Source organism: Sitophilus oryzae, unplaced genomic scaffold (genome assembly GCF_002938485.1).
Source record: "Sitophilus oryzae breed Bouriz unplaced genomic scaffold, Soryzae_2.0 scaffold_810_pilon_pilon, whole genome shotgun sequence".
Taxonomy (NCBI): Eukaryota; Metazoa; Arthropoda; class Insecta; order Coleoptera; family Curculionidae; genus Sitophilus; species Sitophilus oryzae.
The window spans coordinates 6,885,548-6,909,351 of NW_022147429.1; the positions used below are offsets into that span (position 1 = coordinate 6,885,548).

Sequence of the window (23,804 nt, forward strand, 5' to 3'; positions counted from 1 at the left end):
ACGCTCATCATTGGGATTTCGGAAACCGTAAGAAATACAGGATCGGTTAAATCGAGACAAAGTTGCGCAATTTGATGCACAATAAAATACCTTATTGTATTTTTATTTTTTATTTTTTTTGCGTAAAATATTCTGGTGATGGAATTTTCTGTACGAAACGTCGGCAAATATCAAAGTGACTATATATAGTGTTTTAAGAGCGATGAAAGGATTTAATTAAATTGAAAAAAAATCAGGTCCGTATTTAAAAAAATTAAGTTGATGATGGTCGCCAGAAGCCGAAACGTCAGAGTCAATATTTAATCACACAGAGTTATAGAGCGGAAAAAGTGGCCATGAAAATGTGTTTTTCATTTTAACTTATTTTAATAAATAAAGCCAGGAAACAATAGAAAACAAAATTGAAAATTCTGTTTTTTTTCGAATATATTCGGAAGTATTCGGAATTTTTCAAAATACAATACGGCATTTTATTGAGCATCAAATTGCGCAACTTTACCTCCATTTAACCGATCCTGTATCTCTTACGGTGTCCGAAATCCTAATGATGAGCGTCGAATTCGAGCCACTCTGTAGATGCGGTGCAATATAAAGTGGTTGGAAGCTCGGGTTCTCCACAATGAACCTCATTGGAAAAAAAATTGTGTGTGCACTATATGCGCATATTTGAGGTGAAACTTCTTACTATAACAGTTAATTAAATTGCAGGATTTGGAGGGTATATTTGAAAAAGTGTAGTTTGAAATGTTGAAAAAGTAATAAATTAAAAATTAATAAATAATTTGATTCACTTTCACAAAATTTGTATTAAAATAACCGTCTGTCCGCTTGGGGCCTCCATTCGGGTCCCAAGTAGCAAAATTACGTTGTTCAACGTAATCACAACGTCGCCAGGAGCAACCCAACGTTGCCGGACAACGTCGAAGCGACGTTTAAGCGACCCATATTTGCACCAAAATGGTGGATGTTTTTAGGGTCGCTACAACGTTGGCGACCTTGTTTGAGGCGACGTAGTACGTAGTGTGCTAAAAGTTGTTTTTCATGCCGATTCGCGATATTTTGAGGTTAGAGTTAAAAATATTCGTCGTCAAATATTGCTATATTCAACCATGGGGAAACCAAAACATTGATTTCGATTAACTTTAATTAGAAGTAGAATATATTATGCTCCATTAAGAAATAACTAGGTGAATTTAACTTCGACAAATCTGCAAATTTTTGAGATGCCGGCAATCGAAATTCATCAACGAAGACTAGTTTACTGTTGAAACTGACCATGATACTTCGAAATATGGCAAAACACCCTTTTATTACCTAGTTTTATTTTTAAAATATAGCTTACTTGGTTAACCTAACTTTTTTTTAAATTTTGAGACAAATATGCGAAATCTATCAGGAAAATTAGATTACAACCTTAACAGATAGGTACAGTTTTTTAAAGAAAATTCGCAGTATTTTGTGGTTTCTGATATTTTATTCGATTCTTCCACAACGCACGAAAAGATAAATCGTATTAAAATGGCGGAGTTGCCTAAGGCAACCTTTAAAATACCAAAATAGTGCATAAGGTGCGGTAACCGACCTTTGGGTCACCTATGCCAACCTTTGGTTCAAAAATTGACACCTGCTTTGAAGAAATAGGACCTCTGAACCCTACCGACATCTAGGAGGTAAATAAGAAAATTCCTGCTTAAGGTTGTCGCCCACTAGACCGCGAACCACGAAATTTTTTTTGTCTGCTTGCCATGTATTTAAATGGACCAACGCACATTAGAGCGCGCAGCGCCGAAGCGCGCCGCGGAATTTCTGTCAAGAAGTCGGAAGACTTCTCTAGCAACTTTTTTCCGCCTCCCGCGTTTCGGCGTGTTGCAGTGTGCGTAGTCACAACGGAAATAATTTTGCATTCGAGTCTCTTCAGTTGGTTTTTTGACTAGGAACTGATGATATGTGTCAATGGTAGAATTGTATTTTTAAAGGTAAATTAGACAAACAGATTTTCATAAAGGAATATATATTTTTAGTCTTCCCTCACTAGAGACAGATGGACGAAATGTCTCTATCAAAGATTTAATATAATTGAGGGGTGTAGAAGCAAAACCGGCGATCTCCACCAAAGTCTCCACTCTTTGACAAAAGTGATAATCTCCAATTTTTAAACTGTAATTACATAAATATATAAAAAAGATTAGGGTTTTTTCATCACATAACTAATATACACATCAGAATAAATAAGAATTATCAAAAGTCGTCAGGTATAAGCGATTCATTATTGCATTATTAGTAATTTGTCTCTTCTGAAAAAATATGAGTAAGAGTTACCCGGTGTTTTGCTTCTAAAACCCTCAATTGAGGAGTTCGTAAAATGTTTCCTTTATATTTTATAATACTGAAAAAAATGCTTTTGTCTTTTATTAAATCAGGAAAAAGATGGTAAAATTCTCCAAACTTCTTTCTTTTTTTTTGTTAATCTTATGAGTCCAAACTTTCATTTTCTTCTTCACCTGCTCTTCCTCTGTTAGAAGAGCACAAAAAATACGCTTTCATCCGTACTTGAACTCATTGCTTTAAAAACTAAACTGCAATAAGTAAAAACACTTCGACTAACTAAATAGCGTTTCCGCGTTTCAAAAGCGCGCTATAGTGGGCGCAGTCCCTTCGCAGCTTGAAAAAATTATCTTCCCAGTATCTTTACAGTGCTCTTTTTTGAACAATAAAATAAAGAAGAAAGCTGGGTCATCCTTTGGTGGTGGTGGTCACATAGGTACTCGTTAATAAGATCGCTGACATTAGATCAGTATTTCTATTTATTTATTGTTAAAAAAGCCGTACAGAAAGTTTTGTTGATTGTACCACTCATATGAAAATTAAAATCTAATATTCTCTTCAATTTATGCTGAAACTGAACTTCAGTTGACTGCTCTTCTGGAGGATCATTATTCTCATAGTATTCCTCTGTTGTATGGGCTTCAGGTGTACTGTTATTTATTTCTATAGTATCCATTGATGATAAGCTACCACTAGTAGAACTATTAGTTTTCAAAATTGAAGTGGACGTTTCTTCGATACATGATTGCGAGGATGTGGATGACGAACCTAAACTCGTTATTTCCACTTCATTTTTCGGACACTGACTTGCTCGCTGACTTTCTTCTAAATACTTTTTTCTTTTTCTATAAAAAGTTGTAGAGTATTTATATACTTTTTTCCTATATATCTTCTTCTCGCTTTACACAGTAAGTACCAAGTACCACAGAAAAAATACCTAAACTATTGTTCTGTGACAGTACAGTACAGAATTTTTTAGGTTAGGTCTACACCTTTGGTCTACACTTAACTAGTTCTACTAGTGGTGGAACTATCTACATAGTTCCCCGCTTCCATAACAAAAATCGATATCGTCGCACTCGTCGCCGTAATCCAACGTAGTAATTGGTTATAATTTTGAAGTTGCTTTTGGTCGTTTAGTATAATTTAACAAAATTACTGTAAATGTAAAACCTCTGACGAGGTTAAACGTTTAGTTAAAATTACTGTAAACCACTATAAATATCTTATTGGATAGGTTCAAAATTTTTTCTCTTCTTAAATAAATTTGGCAACGGCTCAGCTACGTCGAAACACCGGTTCCCATTACAACACCGAAGTTAAGCGACGTAAGGCGATACTAGTGGATGGACGGGTGACCGGTTCGAAACTCTGTATCTTGCTGTTGTCCAAAAAAGGCAAAAGTGTAAAATCTATTGACACACACTGCTCATTCACGCCGCGCCGGTTCGAGGCCGGATGAGATCGGATATCTCGTGAGTTAGAGTCGATTTAGACACTTGCCAAGTCGGTAGGTCATTGACCATGATATGGTCGAGGACCGCGGTTCGGATTTCGCGTAAACAAAGTAGACCTCGTCCAGATTAGCCCTGGCAGCAAAAAGATGACGTTAACCGAAATCTTTACTTTACTTTTAAATAAATTTAAGCGTTAACATTATTAGGCACTTGATTAAAAATATGTATTTTGGGGAAACAGAAAATGTGCAGGTTGCAGAAATAAATTGAAAATTATTTTATTAATAAAAAAAAACATTTATATTTAAAACAGCATTATATGGATAGATAAAAGAAAATAATATAATAATAGCTCCCGTATATAGCGTTTAACGCCTTGGGAGTAGCAAGGTACAGCTTGCTATACTAGAGCCGTTCGGTATACAAGGAAGGTAATGTAATGTGGCTAGCATTACGCTTCAACCGCCTATTATTACCTCAGGATTGTGAATCCCAAGTACTCATTTTAAGGCTGAGTCGACCTAGGTACCCAAACTATTTTTATTTTAATAAAAATAGTCGGCTGATGAAATGCCGGGTGTGGGATTCGCAACCAAACCAAACCAAACCTTGAGATTCGTAGACGAGAGCCTGTACCTCTACGCCACCGGGCCCCTTTAAAAAGAAAATAACCACCTATTATTATATGTCACTTTTTCAGACATGTCCTTCAAATTCTCCAATTTAACAGATGTTAGTAAGAAGTTTCACTTCAAATATGCGCACATAGTGTACACAGAATTTTTTTAGAAATCTAATAAGTATAAAAATATCTACGATATGGCAACCACTTATAAAACACACAAATGTAGGAATTCTCAGTGGACAAAGTCATACTTAACTGCACCCAACTTTTTCACGGGTAAATGCCTTGCTCTAGTTATAAGCTCAGTAGTTTTGGGATTCATCACGGTTATTGATACATCTGACCGAAACGTTGTGAAAGTTAACATTCCGAAGACAGTGGAAGGCAATGGAAGTCCAATATCCTTTTAGTTTTCATAGTAAATCATTGTCAAAAATATTCAAAAAACAGAAATGCAACTCGTAAAAATTCAAATTTAACTATTGCAGTCAAATCAGCTTAGCTTTCCTTCGTTTCCAATGTCAGTATCACGATACACATAAACAGTCAGTATATTAAAATACCGTATGATCAAAAAAAAACGGCGTCCAGTTGGCTTGGAAATGAACATCGATGACATTCCCCACATAATCTTACATATGAAACGACAGCGATCTTAATAATAATAATAATAATAATAACTTTATTGTGCAAAAAGCCAAAATAGCTTCATCGACCAAGCATTTACAAAACAAACAAAAGCACAAAAAATATACAAATAATAAAAACTATACAATACAAATCATACAATTAAAAAAAAATTAAGTCATTAAAATTACAAATAGGACATACATGGACATTGCAGAACACAAAAAAGGCGTATCAATAAAATTTTACAATAGGAAAATTGTAAATGGATATAATTTTAAGAGTTATAAAATATTAAATACTCGACTTGTGACCAGTGTGTGAGATGATCAAAATTTTAAAATTCAAAATTGTTCATGATTAAACATCAACAAAAAAGTCGTTTACCGCATATAGGGTAACTGGCTCTCTCCAGTAAGTATGTTTTCAGAGCTTTACGAAATGCGGGAAAGAATGAAAGCGACTTGATATTCAAAGGCGGATGATTGTACATTTTTTTGGCATTGTACAGTATTGAGCCTTTAACTAGTTTTGAGCTCGGGGTTGGCAGATAAAGATCGTGCTCCGCATTCCTAAGTGGATAGTTGTGAGATGGCCTTTCGGGAATAGCAGATATGTGATTGCGGATTAAGCAAACGGATTCAAAAATGAATAAAGAAGGAAGAGTCAGTATTTTGAAATTTTTAAAGAAATTCTGTCATTGAGTTCTACTGTTCAGTCACAATAAATATCGAACTGCTCTCTCTTTTGAAGTTTGAAAATACGATCAAATTTTGTCGCGCAGCAAGTATCCCAGAATGGAAGGGTATAACGAAGATGCGACTCAAAAAGGGCATAGTAGACTATTCTAGAGGTTGATAAGTTAAGTTCCTTCGAAACTGATCTTACCGGAAAACAGGCAGCACTTAGTTTCTTTGATAAAGCTTCGATGTGCAAGTCCCATTTTAACGAGCTGTCTACAAGTCGTAAGAATTTCACAAAGTCCACGACGTTAAAAGTGGTGTTATTGAGTACAAAGGGTTGTATAGTACTTTTATATGACAAAACTTTAGTTTTTGATAGATTGAGGCATAGGAGATTAGAATCGCACTAAAGATTTAATGGTGCGTAAGTCACTGGATATACTATTATATAGTGCCGAAACATCTGGGCCGGTCCAAGTGAAACTAGTATCGTCCGCAAAGAGGTAGATTTTACTTTTAGATTTTTATTTGCAATGTCGTTGATAAACTTCATTCCATAGCCATCGCTGACGCCTTTTTTTTATTTTATTGTACTATTTTATTCCTTGTTTTTTTGTTTTATTCAATGAGATAAAAAATGTTGCATAAATAACTTATTTTAGGTGAACGTCTTTGTTCTGAACGCAAATTCCAAATCTGATAAACTAAGTTCGAAAGACGTTAACCATCCGCACCCCAAAATGAACCATAAAGTCTGGGAAATATCTCGCAAAAGCATCGAATCCGCCTTTTCCATCAAATTGCCCGAGACAGACAAGGATAAAGGCAAGAACGATTGCGTCATAATGGACAATAACGACTACGTTTCGAAATGTTCGGACGGAATCTTGGATTTGGAAGCGTACGTGCCTCCATTTAGCACTATTTTAGAGGAATCGTCAACTTTCAGTACTAATACTAATACATCTAATAAAAGTTAAAATGTAATAGTGATATAATTTGTGCTCAAGGGCATAACAACTTAATTCTTTATCATATCTTGCTTAAAATATGCATTTTTTTGGATATGGATGTTATAAGAATTTGTTTAACAATCCTATTTAACAAATAAATATTTCCTAAAAAAGTGGGTTTTTGCCACTGGAAGAAAATCTGCAAAATAAAAATGTTATTTTTTGGAAATGCCGCTGCGTTGGAAACACCGCTGCGTAAACGGAAACCAGCTTGTCAGTGGCTTTTTACTAGTAAAATAAATTTATATAATCGATAGAAAGCTTAACATAAGAACAACTATTCAAGAACATTATTATTATTAGATATTTTAAATAGATTTTCTTTGTTTTATTTTATTTTGACGACTGATATACGGGATATACTTCTTGAAATATTAAGCTTTTTTGTCGGTTAGGCAAATTTGTTTTACTAGTAAAAAGCTATTGACAAGCTGGTTTGTGTTTGGATTCAACGCAGCGGTATTTACAATACCTTTTTTATTTTGCAGATTTCCTTCCAGTGTCAAAAAACCAAGGTTTTTTCTGTGTTTTTCGAGTATAACTATCCTCAATTGAGGGAATAAAAGACATACATACAGTGGGGGCTACTAGTTTCGAGACAGTTGCGCCTCATCTTCAGGCCACAAGACAATAATTTTTTTCTTATTTTTTAGGTCTTAAGTATTCTATTTTAAGGTCTTAGGTCTTAAGACAATAAAAATTTTGTATTGTCGTAGGGCATGAGGCTGAGGTTGTAACGTTACGGTAGTCACCCTCTGTAAATTAAAAAAAATATATATACCTATATTTAATTTGATGGAGATTGTGAGAATTTTATTTCTTGAATTGAGAATAGTTATGATTTAAAGAAATAAATATTTTGATTTATTAAAAATTTGAATGACTAAAATTGAAATATATAAAGCTTTTTGATTTTGGATACATTAAGTTCAACAGACAAAGTAATTATCTGTGTATTAATCATATAGGACAATTAAGTCAAGTGTTTGAGTATTAGATATTTGTAATTTGTATAATTTCATAATTCGATCATCGACGTCATCATATGCAGAAATATTCTAAATATATTTTTATCAGTTTTTTTGTTTATTATTCCCTCGTATTACTTAACTTTAGTAGGTAGGTAATACAATATTAACACAATCTAGCTCAATCTAATTTCTGAATATTAAATATTAATATAGACCTTTGAATAAAAAAAAAATCAAAGAAGGAACATATCAACAAAGTTAGGTCGAATGCAATGGGGGATTACTTTAAAAATAAATAGAGATTATATTTATTTTTAAAGTTACTCTGATATATTAATATTTTGGAAAAAAACTCAAAATTTAAGTGAAGATGCAGTCAATAATCACCACACAGGCTAATGAAACTACTTTTTCAAATTTGTCAAGCTTTCGAGAATTTTATTCCCATCATCAGGACAGTTTGACTGAGTCAATTAGCAAAAACAACATCCTCTGAACAAAAAGGCCTTAAAACTAGCATCATATGATGGAATACAAGGTTTCATTTCATGATGGAATACAATTTCCAGTCACAGTTTGATCGAGCTCGAAATAACAATGTAGAAATTCGTCTTAGTAAATTTAAAAAAAAATTGTTTTAAAAAGTAGTGTCGTTGGATATGTATTTTAATATTTTAAAAATTTCCTTGTATTTTAATGTCATATAATGGGTTAGGGGCGTACATTTGTACTGTCGTGTACCAAGCGTCTACCAAATACGGTATGATCAAAAAAACGGCCTCCAGCTGGCTGGGAAATGACGATCGATGACATTTCCCATATAAATTTACATATAAAATTACAGCGATCTTCATTTCATAGCCATCGCTGACGCCCTTTTTTTCGATCATACGGTATTTGGCGCCATTTTGGTTGCTGTTCTTGCAACGGTCGCGACACAAAGCTTTTATTAATTTCGGAGTCGTTCGGGTTTTTCGGGAACTATGTCACCAAATATATTATTTATTCAAATTTATTATTATTTTCTTTTAATTTTGTAAATAAAACACAGTGTGTTGCATATAAGAAACTTTATTTTATATAAGAGGATTTTGCAGTTCACAGTTCACACATCTTCAGTTTTTTTAATGTTACTTTTTCACAATTATCAGGGGTTTGAGTAAATAAAATTTAAATTAAACTTACAAGATAGCCACAATTACTTTGAAAATGGACGCTTTAAACACTTTTTTTTTTTTAGTGTTTGGTTTGGTTTGGTTGTTCTGTTAAATTTTGAAAGATTTTATAATTTTTGAAGGTTCTGACTTTGACAACAGAAAATTCTTTCTGTTCTTGTTTGCGGTTGTTGTAGAGTGGCGTTTGAGTGGCGTAGTATGTTATTCTACGAAGAAAGGTAGCTCAAAAACGAAGAGAGGTAGAAAATTTTGTTGATAGCACCTTCCGTTTGACAAAAAAGTGGGACAGGTTTGTGCAAACCGCATCTTCATAGCTTTACTAATAACGGAGATACCGTATGATTTCAACCAAAATGGGACACCCTGTACATTTTATGGATATACATATCCATGCTTGGCTGTTTGGGATATTTGGTTATAATATATAAATATACGAGACACGTTTCTTATGCAACGGTTAAATATACATATTTGGTTTCTATTTTATATTTAATGTACTTTTTGCAAAGATAGATATAAAATTAGATCCAAGTTAGTAATATAATATAATTTCGTTTCAGTCGCATTTATATTTTTACCTCGATCAGTTAAATAACGCCTCTCGCGAGATTAATTCCAAAAAATATTCCATTTCGCTTTTTGTTTCTCTTATTTCGTAATAAGCACGTGCTCACTAAAATAAGTCCCGTGGTTCCGATCTGTGCAAACACGTGAACAAATAATATCAACAGTTTTTCGAATGAAATTAATAATTGGTTTAGGAATTTAAATATTTATGTTATGAATGACAATTTAGGTATTATGTGAATTATTCTTTACATTGTTATTTTTTCAAACAACTTACGTAAGGATATTGTAAATTAAATAAGTTTGTAATTTAGAAATTCATATTCTCTTATTTCTCATATTTAATTTGTTATAGTCCAAGATCCGGCTGCAGGATTATTACGCTCATCATCTTTTTAATCAAAACCTAATTTTTATATACCGGGTGCGTCTCAGAAGTGGCTCACCCCCAATAACTTTTTTATTTTTTCAGATAAAATACGAGATTTGGTTTATTAGTATATATGACATAAATTAGGATTGATTTGACGTATTAAATTGTTATTGGTCACTTCTTGTTCGCGGGAAATTACTACAACTTTTGATTTTTAAATGGCATCTTCGGTATACAGGGTGGCCCATCGAAAACGTTCCGCAAGGCATAACGGCCAGGGTATTTTTTTTTTCAGAAAATTCAAAAACACGTCAATTTTGTTTGTGAGGGGGACAACTTTTGCCCCAAAAATGATTGCAAAATCTTCAACCCTCTAAGCGGGGGTGTGATCCCCCCATTCTTTTCAAATGGAAAAGGGGGTCAAGTGGTACCGCAATGAAAAGGGCTTTCTATTCTCTATATTTTCCGGCTTCGTTTTTGCAAATCGATCAAGTCATTGAGAAATTATAAAAAATTTAAATTTGAAAAGTTTATTTAAACATTTATCAGAGTAAATGATAAGGGTAAATCCTTCGACCAATTTGCTGTATTTTCTTATTATTTCTAGATGTTTACGCATTTTTTCACTTGCCACAAGGTTGAACGATCAGGTGCAGTAGTTGGTAGTGCATAGCTGTTCTGTGACTTATGCGTTGAAGTTCTTCTCAATATCGATAAACTTTTTAACAATTATTATGGTGTACTCACTTGCAGAAAAAGTGGAAATAATCGAACTTTATTTTAAAAATATTGTTATGAATAAAAAGAGGCAGAGGGAAAATCCTGTAGAAAATGAAGCTATGGAGGTATTCGTATTGAGCCAAGTTGCCATGGATAGTACACTGAGTACAAGAAAATTGGCCAATGACACCGGCGTGAATCGTACAAATGTCCAAAGGATATTAAAAAAACACAAGTTCTACCCGTACAAAATTCAGTTGGTACAATAACTTAACGAAGACAATTTTGATCGTCGCTTGCAATTTAATTATGTATTATATACTTTTATTTATGTGTGTTTTTTGGATGAGTGTACTTTCTTATTGAACGATGTAGTTAATCGGCACAATTCTCGGTTAGGTAGTTAGTGCACACACAAAACCCTCAGAAATTGAACGTGTGGGCTGGTATTTTTAGAAATTCTATTGTAGGTTAGTTTAACGATATTGAGAAGAACTTCAAGTCACAGAACAGCTATCTAGCAACTACCGCACCTGCTCGTTCAACCTTGTTGTAACAGTCCAAATTTAGCTTTAACTAGGTTTAAAAATATATACCAATTTTTCTTACAAGTTAGATCAAACTTTTATTTATGCTGATAAATAAATTTATTGCATTTAATTTTTATAAACAAATATTCATTACAGCTATATTTCATTATCTTTCTTACTCTCCTTTGCTTAATTTATTTTGCTTTCCATGCCATATCTCAAGTCAGTAATCAATCAGTAATCTAAAATATAATTAAAATTTATTATCTAATGCTAATATAATCAAATTCACCAAAATATTACCTTTAATTTCTGGACTTGTTTATGTTTCTGAATGTTAGCCTATTTGCCGTAATTTCTAGTAGTTCTGCGGTACTGCTTGCCCTTGTATTATCTTAGAAGATTTCCTATCAAGTGTGGATTGTCTCTAAAATATTATTTGATCCTATATTTCATTATAGAGCTCAAAATGAAGTTATTTACCTGCGTATTTTTTTGAAATTTATCATTTGTTTATTTTCTGCAAATTGTAGGGTTAACAATTATTATTAATAATGTCATTTATATTTGAATTGCTCAGATCAGTTGAGATGCGTGAATTCGGCGCACACACGCTGTTGTCAGGTTGGGCAGTACTTCCTTTAGGTTCTGATGTTTGTATTTTCTGATAATTATTGATTGCATAATCGACATCCTTTCCGTAATATTGTGTATGCATCGTCACCGGCATAAGGTTTGGTATAGGTGTGTTTGAATGGTTATTGGAATTTACTTTTAATTCTAAGTAATGTTTATTTTGGCAATGTTTCTAAATTCCCAGAATATTAAATTGCAACTTTGCAGTATAAGTCAAATTTCTTCGGAGCGGAACTCTATCTGATCGATGTAGGTTTCCCATTTTTTCCCTTCAGCTTCAAAGCAGGTGTTTTAGTCAGTGTAATTTGTTGGAATTTTCCTGTTTTACCCGTTTGTTGGGGATAATCACTGACTAGAACTATAAGGGATACTTTGCTGTTTGAGTTGTACCTTACCTTTTAAAAGTATCTCTGAGCCGTTTTATACGGGATTTTAATCTGCTCGTGGCTGGTAAGTTTTTTTTGATCGCCATTTTGTCTAGTGTGATTTGTACTATTCAAATTATTTCTTAACAGGGAAAGCCTTTTGATTTATTTCTTTGTCATCGTCGATTTTCTTGGGAAGAGGAACTTAAAACCACCACCTGTTCCAGTAATTTCTGCTTTCTGAATCCAGCAATTTGAACATCCATCTATTAGAAAAAAAAAAAACTAGATTTTTTGTGAAGCCCAGCAAGGTAACTTTTTATGATATTTTTTATATTTCTACAGTTGAAACGTGTTTTGATTATTTAATTAATTATAGCTGTGTTTCTTTTGTTTCAATCTATCCCTTCTAGGTAACTTTCTTTTTATTTCGTAAACCTAATACCGCTCTCGGTTTTAGGGCTTTTTTTTTTTTTGGACCAGGCTTTTAAGACCAGGATTTTTCCACCAGGCTTTGAGACCAGAACTTTTTTTGGACCAGGATTTTTCTTTTATACGAGGATTTTTCTACGAAGCATTTTTCTGGCTTGCCTTTTCTGACAGACTTTTTCCAGTACGTCTCTCTGGAAGTGGTATCCTTCTGAAGCACTGAGCTTGGCAACTACGTCGCTGGATCAGGTTTGAAGCAGAAACAAGTAAACGTTTACTGAAATTTTATCTTCCCCTATTATTTGTTTTCCTTTCCTTACTTACCTTTTTTTTATCTTATATTGATTCAAGGTTCCAGAGTTCAAAGGTACATACATACGGTTCGTTTTCAATTTTTAATTAAATTTAGTATATACAACGTCATCAAATTTGGTTCATTTTTTTTTAATTTAATATCATTATACAATACTCTATTAATTTATCTTAGTGTTTCATTCATCCCTTAATTTTTTATCTTTCTAATATTTTTTTTTTAATAACCAGTCTTGTTAGATTCCAAGAATATCTTGGGGGTTTTCTGGCTTATCTGTGCAAAGCCAGTGGCGCTTAAAACCCACCCCATCTCTTCGGCAGAGCTAGGGCCTATTTGCACGCTCACTCCACAGTTTAATAAGACGTTTTTTTTATTTATTTTTTTTCGGTTCTCTATAAATTTTTAATTTCATAATTTTTCTTGTCAATTTAATAATTTTAAAATTTAACAATTTAACATTTTTTTTTTAAATCAATTTCCTTCAAAGGAAACGCGTGGCATTGTGGCAAGTGAAAAAATGCGTAAACTTCTAGAAATAATAAGAAAAAAACTCAAATTGGTCGAAGGAATTTATCCTTATTATTTACTCTGATAAATGTTTAAATAAACTTTTCAAATTTCAATCCTTCATATTTTCTCAATGACTAGACCGATTTTCAAAAACGAGGCGGGGAAATATAGAGAATAGAAAGCTATTTTCATTGCGGCGCCACTTGACCCCCCTTCCCATTTGAAAAAAGTTGGGGGATGACACCCCCGCTAGAGGGTTGAAGATTTTGCAATAATTTTTGGGGCAAAAGTTGTCCCGCTCATAAAAAAAATTGACGTGTTTTTGGATTTTTTGAAAAAAAGAATACCCTAGCTGTTATGCCTTGCGGAACGTTTTCGATGGGCCACCCTGTATTTTTACTTTATTTGATAGAAAATGACACTCTGAATAGAATGACATATCATATGTCAACTTTTGGCATTTTCGCTTAAAAACAAATCGTACTTTAAATTTCAATCTAGAGTGCCATGTCTGTGTTAAAAACACCAGTTTTTGGTGGTGGGAATAACCGATTAATTTTAATTATCGAGTACTCGGGTTTCAAGCGATTGCAATAACCGAGTGATCGCTCGAGCGAAATATCACTCGTATTTAAAAATACGTTTTTTTGCCCGTCGCTTGTTGTAAGTACTCGTTAACGCCAAGCGCCAAGCAGTAAGTTGCGTGCGCAGGGCACATATTCTTTCGGTGATGAATGGCAAGTAGCAAACGATGGGCGATTCGCTCAATCGCTTGATTTAGTTTATTTCAAAGCATTGTCGATGTAGGTCGTAAAATTTTGTTCCTCAGATACGCAACGGATAAATATATATACGGTGTCGTATAAATTTGCTACCTGTAATGTATGTAGAAAATTCGCTAGGCTTTTTTTGGGTATGTCATATTAAAATCGGATTTCAATTTATTTCATTCTAGGATCGCTTGCGTTCGTCGCTTGTAACTCGTCACTTGTATCGCTCGTTTATAATCGAGCGATGTCGGTTATTTGAATAATCGAGTACTCCAGCAAATTTTCGTTCGAGTTATCCCATCACTACTAATTTTCAATCAAGGAGCAAGGAGCCTTGGAAAAATAGATTTGACCGTCTAATGTGTTTCGTGTCTTGTCCTGGCCGGTTAAAAGATACCCAAATCCTATTTTTTACGAATAATTTGGTACCACACACCATTTTGGAGTCAAATTTTCGTTATGAACCGCATGTTACAATGTCAAATAAACTATATGCGAAAATTTCAAAAGTTGACATATAATATGTCATTTTATTCAGAGTGTCATATTCTATCGAATAAAGTAAAAAAAATACCCAAGGTGTCATTTAAAAATCAAAAGTTTTAGTCATTTCCGGTGAAACAGGAAGTGACCAAAAACAATTGAATACGTCAGTCAATCCTAATTTTTGTCATATACATACTAACATACCAAATATCGTTTTATTATCTGAAAAAATAAAAAAGTTATAGGAATGAGCCCCTTTTGAGACGTACCCGGTATATTTATGAATAGGGGAATACTCTTTTAACAGGGTGCCTGTCAAAAAGTTGCCGCAAATATATATATGTTTAATTGACAATAATAATGACTTTGGAGACGACATTACGCTCATAAATTTTTATAAGAAATAAAACTAATAATTAATAATTATCATTTATATGTCAAATTGAAGCTATTTTTATTCTGTGCATGATATTATAAGGGTGCCTATCAAGAATTTGCCGCAAATAGGGGTTGCCACGGTTCATAATAAATCGTTCCTTATACTTTATACGGGCCGGGAAACATGAGTCGGGCATCTGTAGCTCCTATAATAAAAAAATAGGAACTTTATACATATAAGTGCCAACCTAAAGTATGTGTTGGCATGTATTTTAGGAAATATTTTAACTACTACAGGGTGGCTCAAAAAAGTGTGAGTGGATCGAGATAATTTTTTCAATTATTAAATAGTAAATTGCAATTTTTTATTATAGGAGCTATAGATGCTCGACGGACTGTTGTCGGGTCCGTATAAAGTATTAGCGAGAGAAAGTATTAAGAACGACTTTGAACCGTGGTAACCCCTATTTGCAGCAACTTTTTTGTAGTCACCCTTATAACATCATGCATAGAATAAAAATAGTTTTAATTATACATATATGCGTTTCTTGCCTTGAAATGCTATATAGAAATTCCACACTGTGTTCGTCATAATGGGGAACAACCTGCTTTCACTACCGGTTTCTGAGCCTTACTCCATCATCAGAATTGGGTTGATTCCACAAAATGACAAACAGCGCAGAGTATCTAAATACTACTTGTTGTAAAGTAGCGGTGAGATATAAGTCCCACATGGCGCGATATAGCGGTCTGCATGCAACGGTAGTACTTTCGTACCACCGAGGCACACCTATCGATAGTAATCATAAAGGCTTTTTTTTGGCAGCCAAGAATATATAATGGAAAATTTGTGGAATCAACTCAAAAAAAAGTAGGGCTCCGAAACCCGAAACTAGTAGTGAGAGCAGGTTGTTTCCCATTATGACGAACACAGTGTGGAATTAATTTCTTTATAGCAGATCAAGGGCCAAGAAACTGTTATATAATTTTATTATGAAGGATGTCCCAGAAGTAAGTGCAAGTATTTTAAGGGGTTGTAGATCTGGTCAAAAGAAACATTTTTTCTCTTTAGCATTTTTCAAATAAGTCCAAAATAACCGACTTATTTTACTTTGAAAATTTAAACAAAAAATTCTCTCTTTGCTTAAATTTTAAGAATCATTTGATCTTTTCTGGATTTTCTTTCATGTAAGTTTAATCTACTACCTATGTTGCACTATTATCAAGAAATTATGTGTTTTAACTTAAAACTAAAAAAAAAATCCAACAAATTTTTCAAAAAATTTCAAATCTTTATAATTTTTTTTTCGCAAAAAAAACCTCATAGGCGTGTTTCTGAGACCGAAATATACTACCAGTTAAAATACTTGCACTTATTTCTGGGACACCCTGTATACCTAAAAAATATCTTTATAGCTTTAATTTGACATATAAATGATCAATAGTATATTATATACCGAGGAGGGAAGTGTTTCATTACTATCGAGAGATTAACTAAATCTCGAGACAATAATGAAAACTTTTCTCCGAGGTTTGTATACTATTTTATTTACAACCCCATCATTAATTAAAAAATAGGGACAGTATTTTATTTTGAAAAAAAGAAAATAAATATGCAAAAATTTGTCGCTTTCTGTTTTGGCATTTGCCTATCTATAGTTACCGGTACCAGTGGTTGTTATGGCGCAAACCTTCAACAGCAAAACGATCAACTAACTGACAGTTTTGAATTTCTCGTTCGCTTTTTCGAATTTATATAATATAGAAAGCTAGAATGTTGTCGGAAAGTTCTGATAATGAAGACTACTTTAATATTGGTACTCTACCAGAACTTACAGAAGCTGCAAAAAGAGCAGAAGCCAGTTTACTTCCCGAGAAAAGCAGGGGGCGATATGAAATAGCATTGAAAGTATATGAAAAATAGTGTGCCGAAAGAAATGCTAAGAATAATACTTCGGAGACAGTCTTGATGGCATATTTTAACGACATGGCAAGGCAGAAAAAGCCATCTACTCTTTGGGTTACGTACAGCATGATACGGACAATGCTAGAATTAAGGGAAAACACTGACATACAAAAATATCACAAACTTGTCGCTTTTTTAAAACGCCAGAATGTAGGTTTTAAGCCAAAGAAGTCTAGCATTTTTACAAGGCAAAACTTGGAGGTTCTTCTCACGAAAGCACCTCAAGAATTCCTTCCTAATTAAAGTAAGACTATTTTTTTTAAATGTCTTCTTTTTCTGTTTTTAAATATTTCTTTTTATTGTTTTAGGTTGCGCTTATAGTAGGTGTGTCTGGGGTATGTCGAAGTTATGAGCTACTGAAGATGAAAACTACGCATATTGATATTTTAGAAAACAAAATTTGAATAGAAATTCCCGATACAAAAACTTATAAGAGCAGATCATTTATGATAACAACACAAGTTGGATATAAATTGTGAAAGAATTTATACAGTTACGAAAAGATATTGAAAATGAGAGATTTTTTGTTCAATATCGATTAGGAAAAGCTCAAAATCAACCCTTTGGATGTAGAATGTAGAATGTTTAGGAGGGGAGTTAATCACTGCGACCTTATAGATCTATCGTGTGTTCCCCTTTCTTGAGTTATAACGAGTTATAACTCATCATACAGTCTCAGGGCTTTAACAAAAGCCATTATCTGAGACGGCTCCACAGAGACCAGCTCTCCATCCTCGACATCAGACGTACCAAGGTTCATGGCACGAATGGTCGTCGTCTCGGCGCACTCAGTGATAAGGTGTTCTGGTGTTTCCCCATTTTCCCCACAAAATCTGCATTCGCCGTTGTTTCTCAGTTTTAGCCTACTGAGGTGTTCGTTGAGGAGACAGTGTCCTGTTAGAAACCCCGTGACAATCCGAAGATTGTTTTTACTTAAATCAAGGAAAACCTTTGATTTTTCTCGGTCATAAGTTCTGAGGAACTTTTTCGAGTGTCTTAGACCGTTGGAGGACACCCATTCCAAGTTACTGATGGAGTCTTCTAGATTCTTCAGTTCCGCTCTCAGTTGGTTCCCGTTTGGAAAACAGAACGGTTCTGGTCCAGTTAGTGGAGTGTTCGCTCCTTTTCTAGCTAGATCATTTGCTTTTTCATTGCCTTCTATCCCTTGGTGAGCAGGCACCCAGAGTAGGAGGACTTTATTTTCTTTGCCTAATTTGTTGAGCTTCTCTAGGCATTCTTTGACCAACTTCGAATTGATGGTTACTGAGTTGATCGCGTTAAGTGCTGCTTGACTATCGGATAGGATGGCAATTTCCTGTTTTCGATAGTTCCTATCTCCCCCTTTGGACACAATTCTATATCTAAATTTCCGTACAAAATTGCTAGCTTTTTGAAACTTTCCAATTCGAAAACCTACACAGGTCATGCTTTTAGACGAACAGCAGCTACGTTGCTGGTAAATAGCGGAGCTGATATTTTACAGCTGAAGCGTCTAGGGGGATGGAAATCCAGTGCTGTGGCTGAGGGTTATGTGGATGCATCTGTAGCCAACCAAACTATAACCGCATATATGATATCTTCAACGACATCGTTGCTATCCTGTAGCTATCCTGTAGCAATTCAAACTATTTACCTTCTTTCGTTGACATTAGAAGATCTGGCACAAGTCAAGAGTTAAGTTTTTGCAGCAGTGAAACCTCAGTAAGTGAACACATCATCAGGGCGGTCCCTTAACAATATCGATTAACAATAACACAAAAAATCAAATTATGAATTAAAGATATTACAATAATATTTTGCTTAATTAAATGAGGCGAGAAAGAAAAAAAACCGAGTGAGAGAAATGGGTGAGGGAAATGGATGAGGGAAATGGGCGAGGGAAATGGAAGAGGGAAGAAATGTAGATAATTTGACACTTTCAAATTTTTTAAAAGTCAGTAATGACAGTATTACATATGTGGTTGTAAATAAAAAAAAATATGAGCGTAATGTCGTCTTCAGTCGTTGTCGTTAATCAGTTATTATTATTATATATTTGCGGCAACTTTTTGATTGACATCCTGTTAAACGTGTATTCCCCTATTCGCAAATATGCGTAAAAATTAGATTTTGATTAAAAACATGATGAGCGTAATAATCCTGCACCCGGATCTTGTATTATCACTGGATATACTCCTTTCACATATAAAATGTCTATTTTTATTTCCATTTCATATCGACATACACATACATCGAAATAATTATAGCTCTGTTGTTCACCTACAGGTTCATCTATTCCCCCCACGCTTTCTTTTACACGCTCCATCTCACTTCTACCAACTCTCCAAAGAGATAGGGGTGATTCTATTGTAACTTTAATTTTTTAGGTCGTGTTCTATTTGCTTTCACTGATCGAAGAGTATCAATTTACTAATGACATTTTTAAGTCAGTATATGTAAAAGCAAAGGTAAAAGTCGTGAAAATATTTCATTAAAAATTATTTTTTTGAATAATATACATTATTGTCTTTACAAAAGGATACATTTTTTTATTATTAACATTTTGAGAAAATGCATGCATTCCTTATAAAAAGTTTTCGTATCGTTTTAAAGAAAAATAAAAAAATATAGTTGAAATGAAATTTGAGTTTCGGATATTTGGCAAAAATCGGACCCTTTTAAAAAAAAATAATTTTTATTAAGCAACTATTGAAGACAGGTGTTTCTAAAAATGCCTTTTATACATATTATTGGGTAAATGAATTTGTAGACATAGTTTGACTTTTTGTGAAATTTTAGTTTCGCAGATATAGCAAAAATTGGACTTAAAAAAATTGCCTAGAAACTATTGGAGACACGGGTTTCTAAAATTGTTTTTTGTACATATTATTGGGTAAATGAATTTGTAGACATAGTTTGACTTCTTAAGAAATTTAATTTCCGAGATATAGCAAAAATCGGACCATTAAAAAAATAATTTTTACTAAGAAACTATTGGAGACACGGGTCTACTAAGAAACGGGTTTAGTAAGAAACTATTGGATCACAAGAATCATTGATTGTCATTCCCTAGCTCTCGTTGGGCCGATTTTTTTTATCACACGGTATAATATACTATTTAACAAATATTACAGTTATATCTAAACAGTATTTTCTTCTATTACTAAACTTTAGGATATACAGGGTGGCGCCTCTCATACGAAGCGGTTGCAAGAAGAACTACAGCTTGTGTTGAAATGAAATTTTGTGAGCATATCTATTGATTTAGAGCATTTTTTAAAAACATAGAGAGTTCTACAGGGTGTCCCCGAAAAAGTTACACATGAAAGTTGTATTTTTTGTAATGGAACACCCTATATATTAATTGATTTCGGATTCTAAAAAAAATAAAGGTGAGTTTCATTAGAGAAGTATATGGCTAAAATGTAATGTTTTTGACATATTTAAACAATTTTTAAAAATGAAGAACAAATTTAAAATTTCAACAAATGCTACTTAAATTATGATTTATCCGGTATAGCGTATTATGTAGTTAAAATAACTATTGTACTTTAAATCAAATTAAAATTTACCTGAAAAGTTTTACAGGGTGAGAGAAAATTAATATTGAAAACTGGTCACATTTAAAAGCAAGTTACTCCTTTATTTTAAACGGAACACCCAGTATATTGTTCCTATATTCAATGGGGAATTCATGTCTCTTCAAAATACTGTTAATGTTGTCTACCCCTTTAAACAACGATTTTCCTAGATGTTTTCATTTTTATGATTTTGCGTCAGTAGATCTTTATTATTTGATAAACCTAGGTGGCTGATGGTGATATGGTATCTTTTATTAATTTAACAAAAATTAATGTATGAAGTCAAATAGTCAACGGTAATAAAAAGATACACGTTTTTTTTTAAATATATTTTAATTATTACAGAAGTCATACTAGATATAAACGTATATTTATGTAACAAAAATTAGCTAGATGTAATCAAATGCTTAAAATTCTTCTATTCGTGTTCGCTGCATAAAATGATACTCTTTTCAAAAGATATTTTCATGTTAAGAGGCATATATAATATTTGGTTTGGTAATAGTTGGTAAAGTTTTGAAAATACTATTTTTAACATATACCGATAAAAAAGGTCCAGACTAGATAAATCAAGAATATTTAAGTATCCTATTAATTGGTGAATGCACACTGCAGTCTCCAACCTATCATATCAATTTTCTCAGATATAGGATATGTTGCCATTTTCGGCAATTTTTTGAGAATTCTTTTCATTTTAACTGATACAAATTGATAACTAGCTGTTAAGCTGAACTAATTTAACATTTAAGTTAAAGTAGCGTCAGACATATCACAACCACCTAGATTTTACCAAATAAATAATAAAAATCTACAGTCACTAATCATAAAAATGAAAATATGTAGGAAAATTTTTATTTGAGGTAATCTTAATAGTATTTTGAATAGACATGAATTTCCCATTGAATACTGGAATAATATACTGGTTGTTCCATTTAAAATAACAGAGTAACTTGCTTTTAAATCTAACCACTGTTCAATATTAATTTTGTCTCACCCTGTATAACTTTTTGGGGCAAGTTTTAGTTTCATTTAGAGTACATTTGTTATTTTAACTACATATTAGGCTATACCGGGTAAATTCCAGTTTAGGTAGCTTTTATTGAAATTTAAAATTTGTTCTTCATTTTTAGAAAATGTTAAATATGTCAAAAAACTTACATTTTAGCCATATACTTCTCTAATGACTAAACTCTCCTTTATTTCGAATCCGAAAATCAACTAATATATAGGGTGTTCCATTACAAAAACACAACTTTGATATCTCCTTGGAGCCTCTGCGTCGCATGAGAGGCCCTACATTTAATCGATAAATATAACACAAGAATTAAAAAAAATGGTTAAAAGTAAAAGAATAGAACTAGTAATAGAATCACCCATATATCTAATTTTAGCCACCTTTTCGTCCTTTTTCTTCTCAGTAATATTCGCACGTGGTTCTAAAATAAGCCCGGTGTTGGCCATCTGCGCGAACACGTGAACAAACAGAAGCAACAGGTGGCGGTAGACAAGAAAGGGCATTAATTCTGGAGAATGGACGGCATCCGTATCCGACATTCGGCACCCGTTCCAGTGTTTAGCCACGATCTCATCTGAACGGATCCAGAACGTCTCCCGGCTGCCAAAGTTGATAGAAATTTACGCGAACGTAACTTTCGGTTGTTCTGTAAGTGTGATATTCCCTCGTGGTGCAATCATTTTGGTCTTAAGGTAGGTTATTAAGAAATATTTTGGCAGAATCCTGTTCTAAGTAACTGTTTTTCTTTAGATACATTTTTAAAATTCAATTTTTTCCATTCAACTAACTTTCCTTCGACAGTCTTCTACAAACTTTTAAAACGTACGATTAGTTTTTGTGTTACCATTGTAACAGTCAACAACATTTTTGATTTTTTTTAGTCAACAAATATCTTATAAAGATCTCAAAAATACACATATCAGGAAAAAATATATTCATATTAGAGATCTTACTTTGCGGAAAATTACAGGACATAAAAAAATGACAATTTGAATCAAGTTTAGTGAGGAGTAAATGCGATACCAAGAGCAAGACTCTCTTGGTCTTGGTCTTGCAGTTAATAAGTAGTCTTAGTTTTGGTCACTCTCTGGTAAGTCTTGCATTTTTTTAATAGATTTTTACTAGAGGTATTTTTTAAACAGGAAATCTTTAAATAAATAGTTTTTTTAGTAATGCAAATAAAACTTTAAAGGACGAAATTGTTAGGATTTTTGTCTGACAAAATTTTTTATTTTTTAATGTATTACTTAGATAACTTTAGATATTGTTATTTTTTTAAATTTTATTTAGATTGTTATTTTTTTTATTTATGATATATTTTCTTTTTATTATGTATTGTAAGGCATATAATTTTTCTAGAGGCATCTTGAGTGCTAAAAAGTTTTGGGGGAAGTCTCTCTTAAGAATGTTTTTCTCAAAAATTGTAATTAACTACTATATATATTTTACTCCTTTTTTTCTTTTCCTTTGTACTTTGAGATATTTAATTATTGTTTTACAGTTATTCTTAATAAATATTAATAATCTTAATAAATATAAATAATCTTAATAAATATAAAGTAATAAAAACATTACTTGTTATACATTAAAACAATAATTTTAAATAATTAAATAATTTCTTTTTAAAATATCATATATTAGGTTACACTGAAAGTAGGAAATTCAGTGATTTTTAACATTAACTAGGAAATGCTGTCGTATTTTAAAGAAATTTGTCTACTTTTAATAGTAATTACTTCTAGTAACTAGTAACATTCATTAGTGAAAGTAACATTTACTAAAGGTTGCCAGTAAAAATAAATTAAAAAGTATAGAAAAAAAAACAACATATAACCTTGAGGAAGCATGGGGCCCCCCCCCCTAAAATATGTAAATTCGGTTAAATATTAGCCTTTTGGGTTAAAAATGGCGCCCTAAAAAGCAATTTCTAAATAGTTTTTTTATTTGGGCCCACCCTAAAATAAATTCCTGTATCCGCCCCTGCTGCTATCTTCTAGGGAATACTAGCATTTACTAGTAAAAGTTGGTTTCAAAAATAGCTGTTTTTCAAAAATAGCTGAATTTTTACTGGCGTAGTCTTACGTCAAATCGGTGAATGTGAGTTTTTACTAGTAATTGGTAACAATCACTGATTTCCGACTTCTACTGTAACATATACATGAAGAGAAAATGCAAGACCGCAATAATGCAAAAGTCGTGCATGCTTGGTCTTGGTAATCTTGAAGATAAAACGGTAGTCTTGGTCTTGGTTTTGCTTTTTGTCCAAGACCAGTCTCGCTTATAATTAGTAATGCTGGTTATTTAGTATTA

At 32.9% G+C, this 23,804-nt stretch overlaps 1 protein-coding gene across 1 annotated transcript in view; it reads left to right on the plus strand.

Moving 5' to 3' along the window:
- The window catches only part of LOC115889147, a 34,713-nt gene extending 26,938 nt beyond the window's left edge, over positions 1-7,775 (plus strand). The window contains exon 7 of the mRNA XM_030909094.1: positions 6,380-7,775. Within this exon, the coding sequence (XP_030764954.1) occupies positions 6,380-6,697 (318 nt within the window). The 3' untranslated portion in view covers positions 6,698-7,775. The remainder of the gene's footprint in view (positions 1-6,379) is intronic.
- Positions 7,776-23,804: the final 16,029 nt, after the last annotated feature.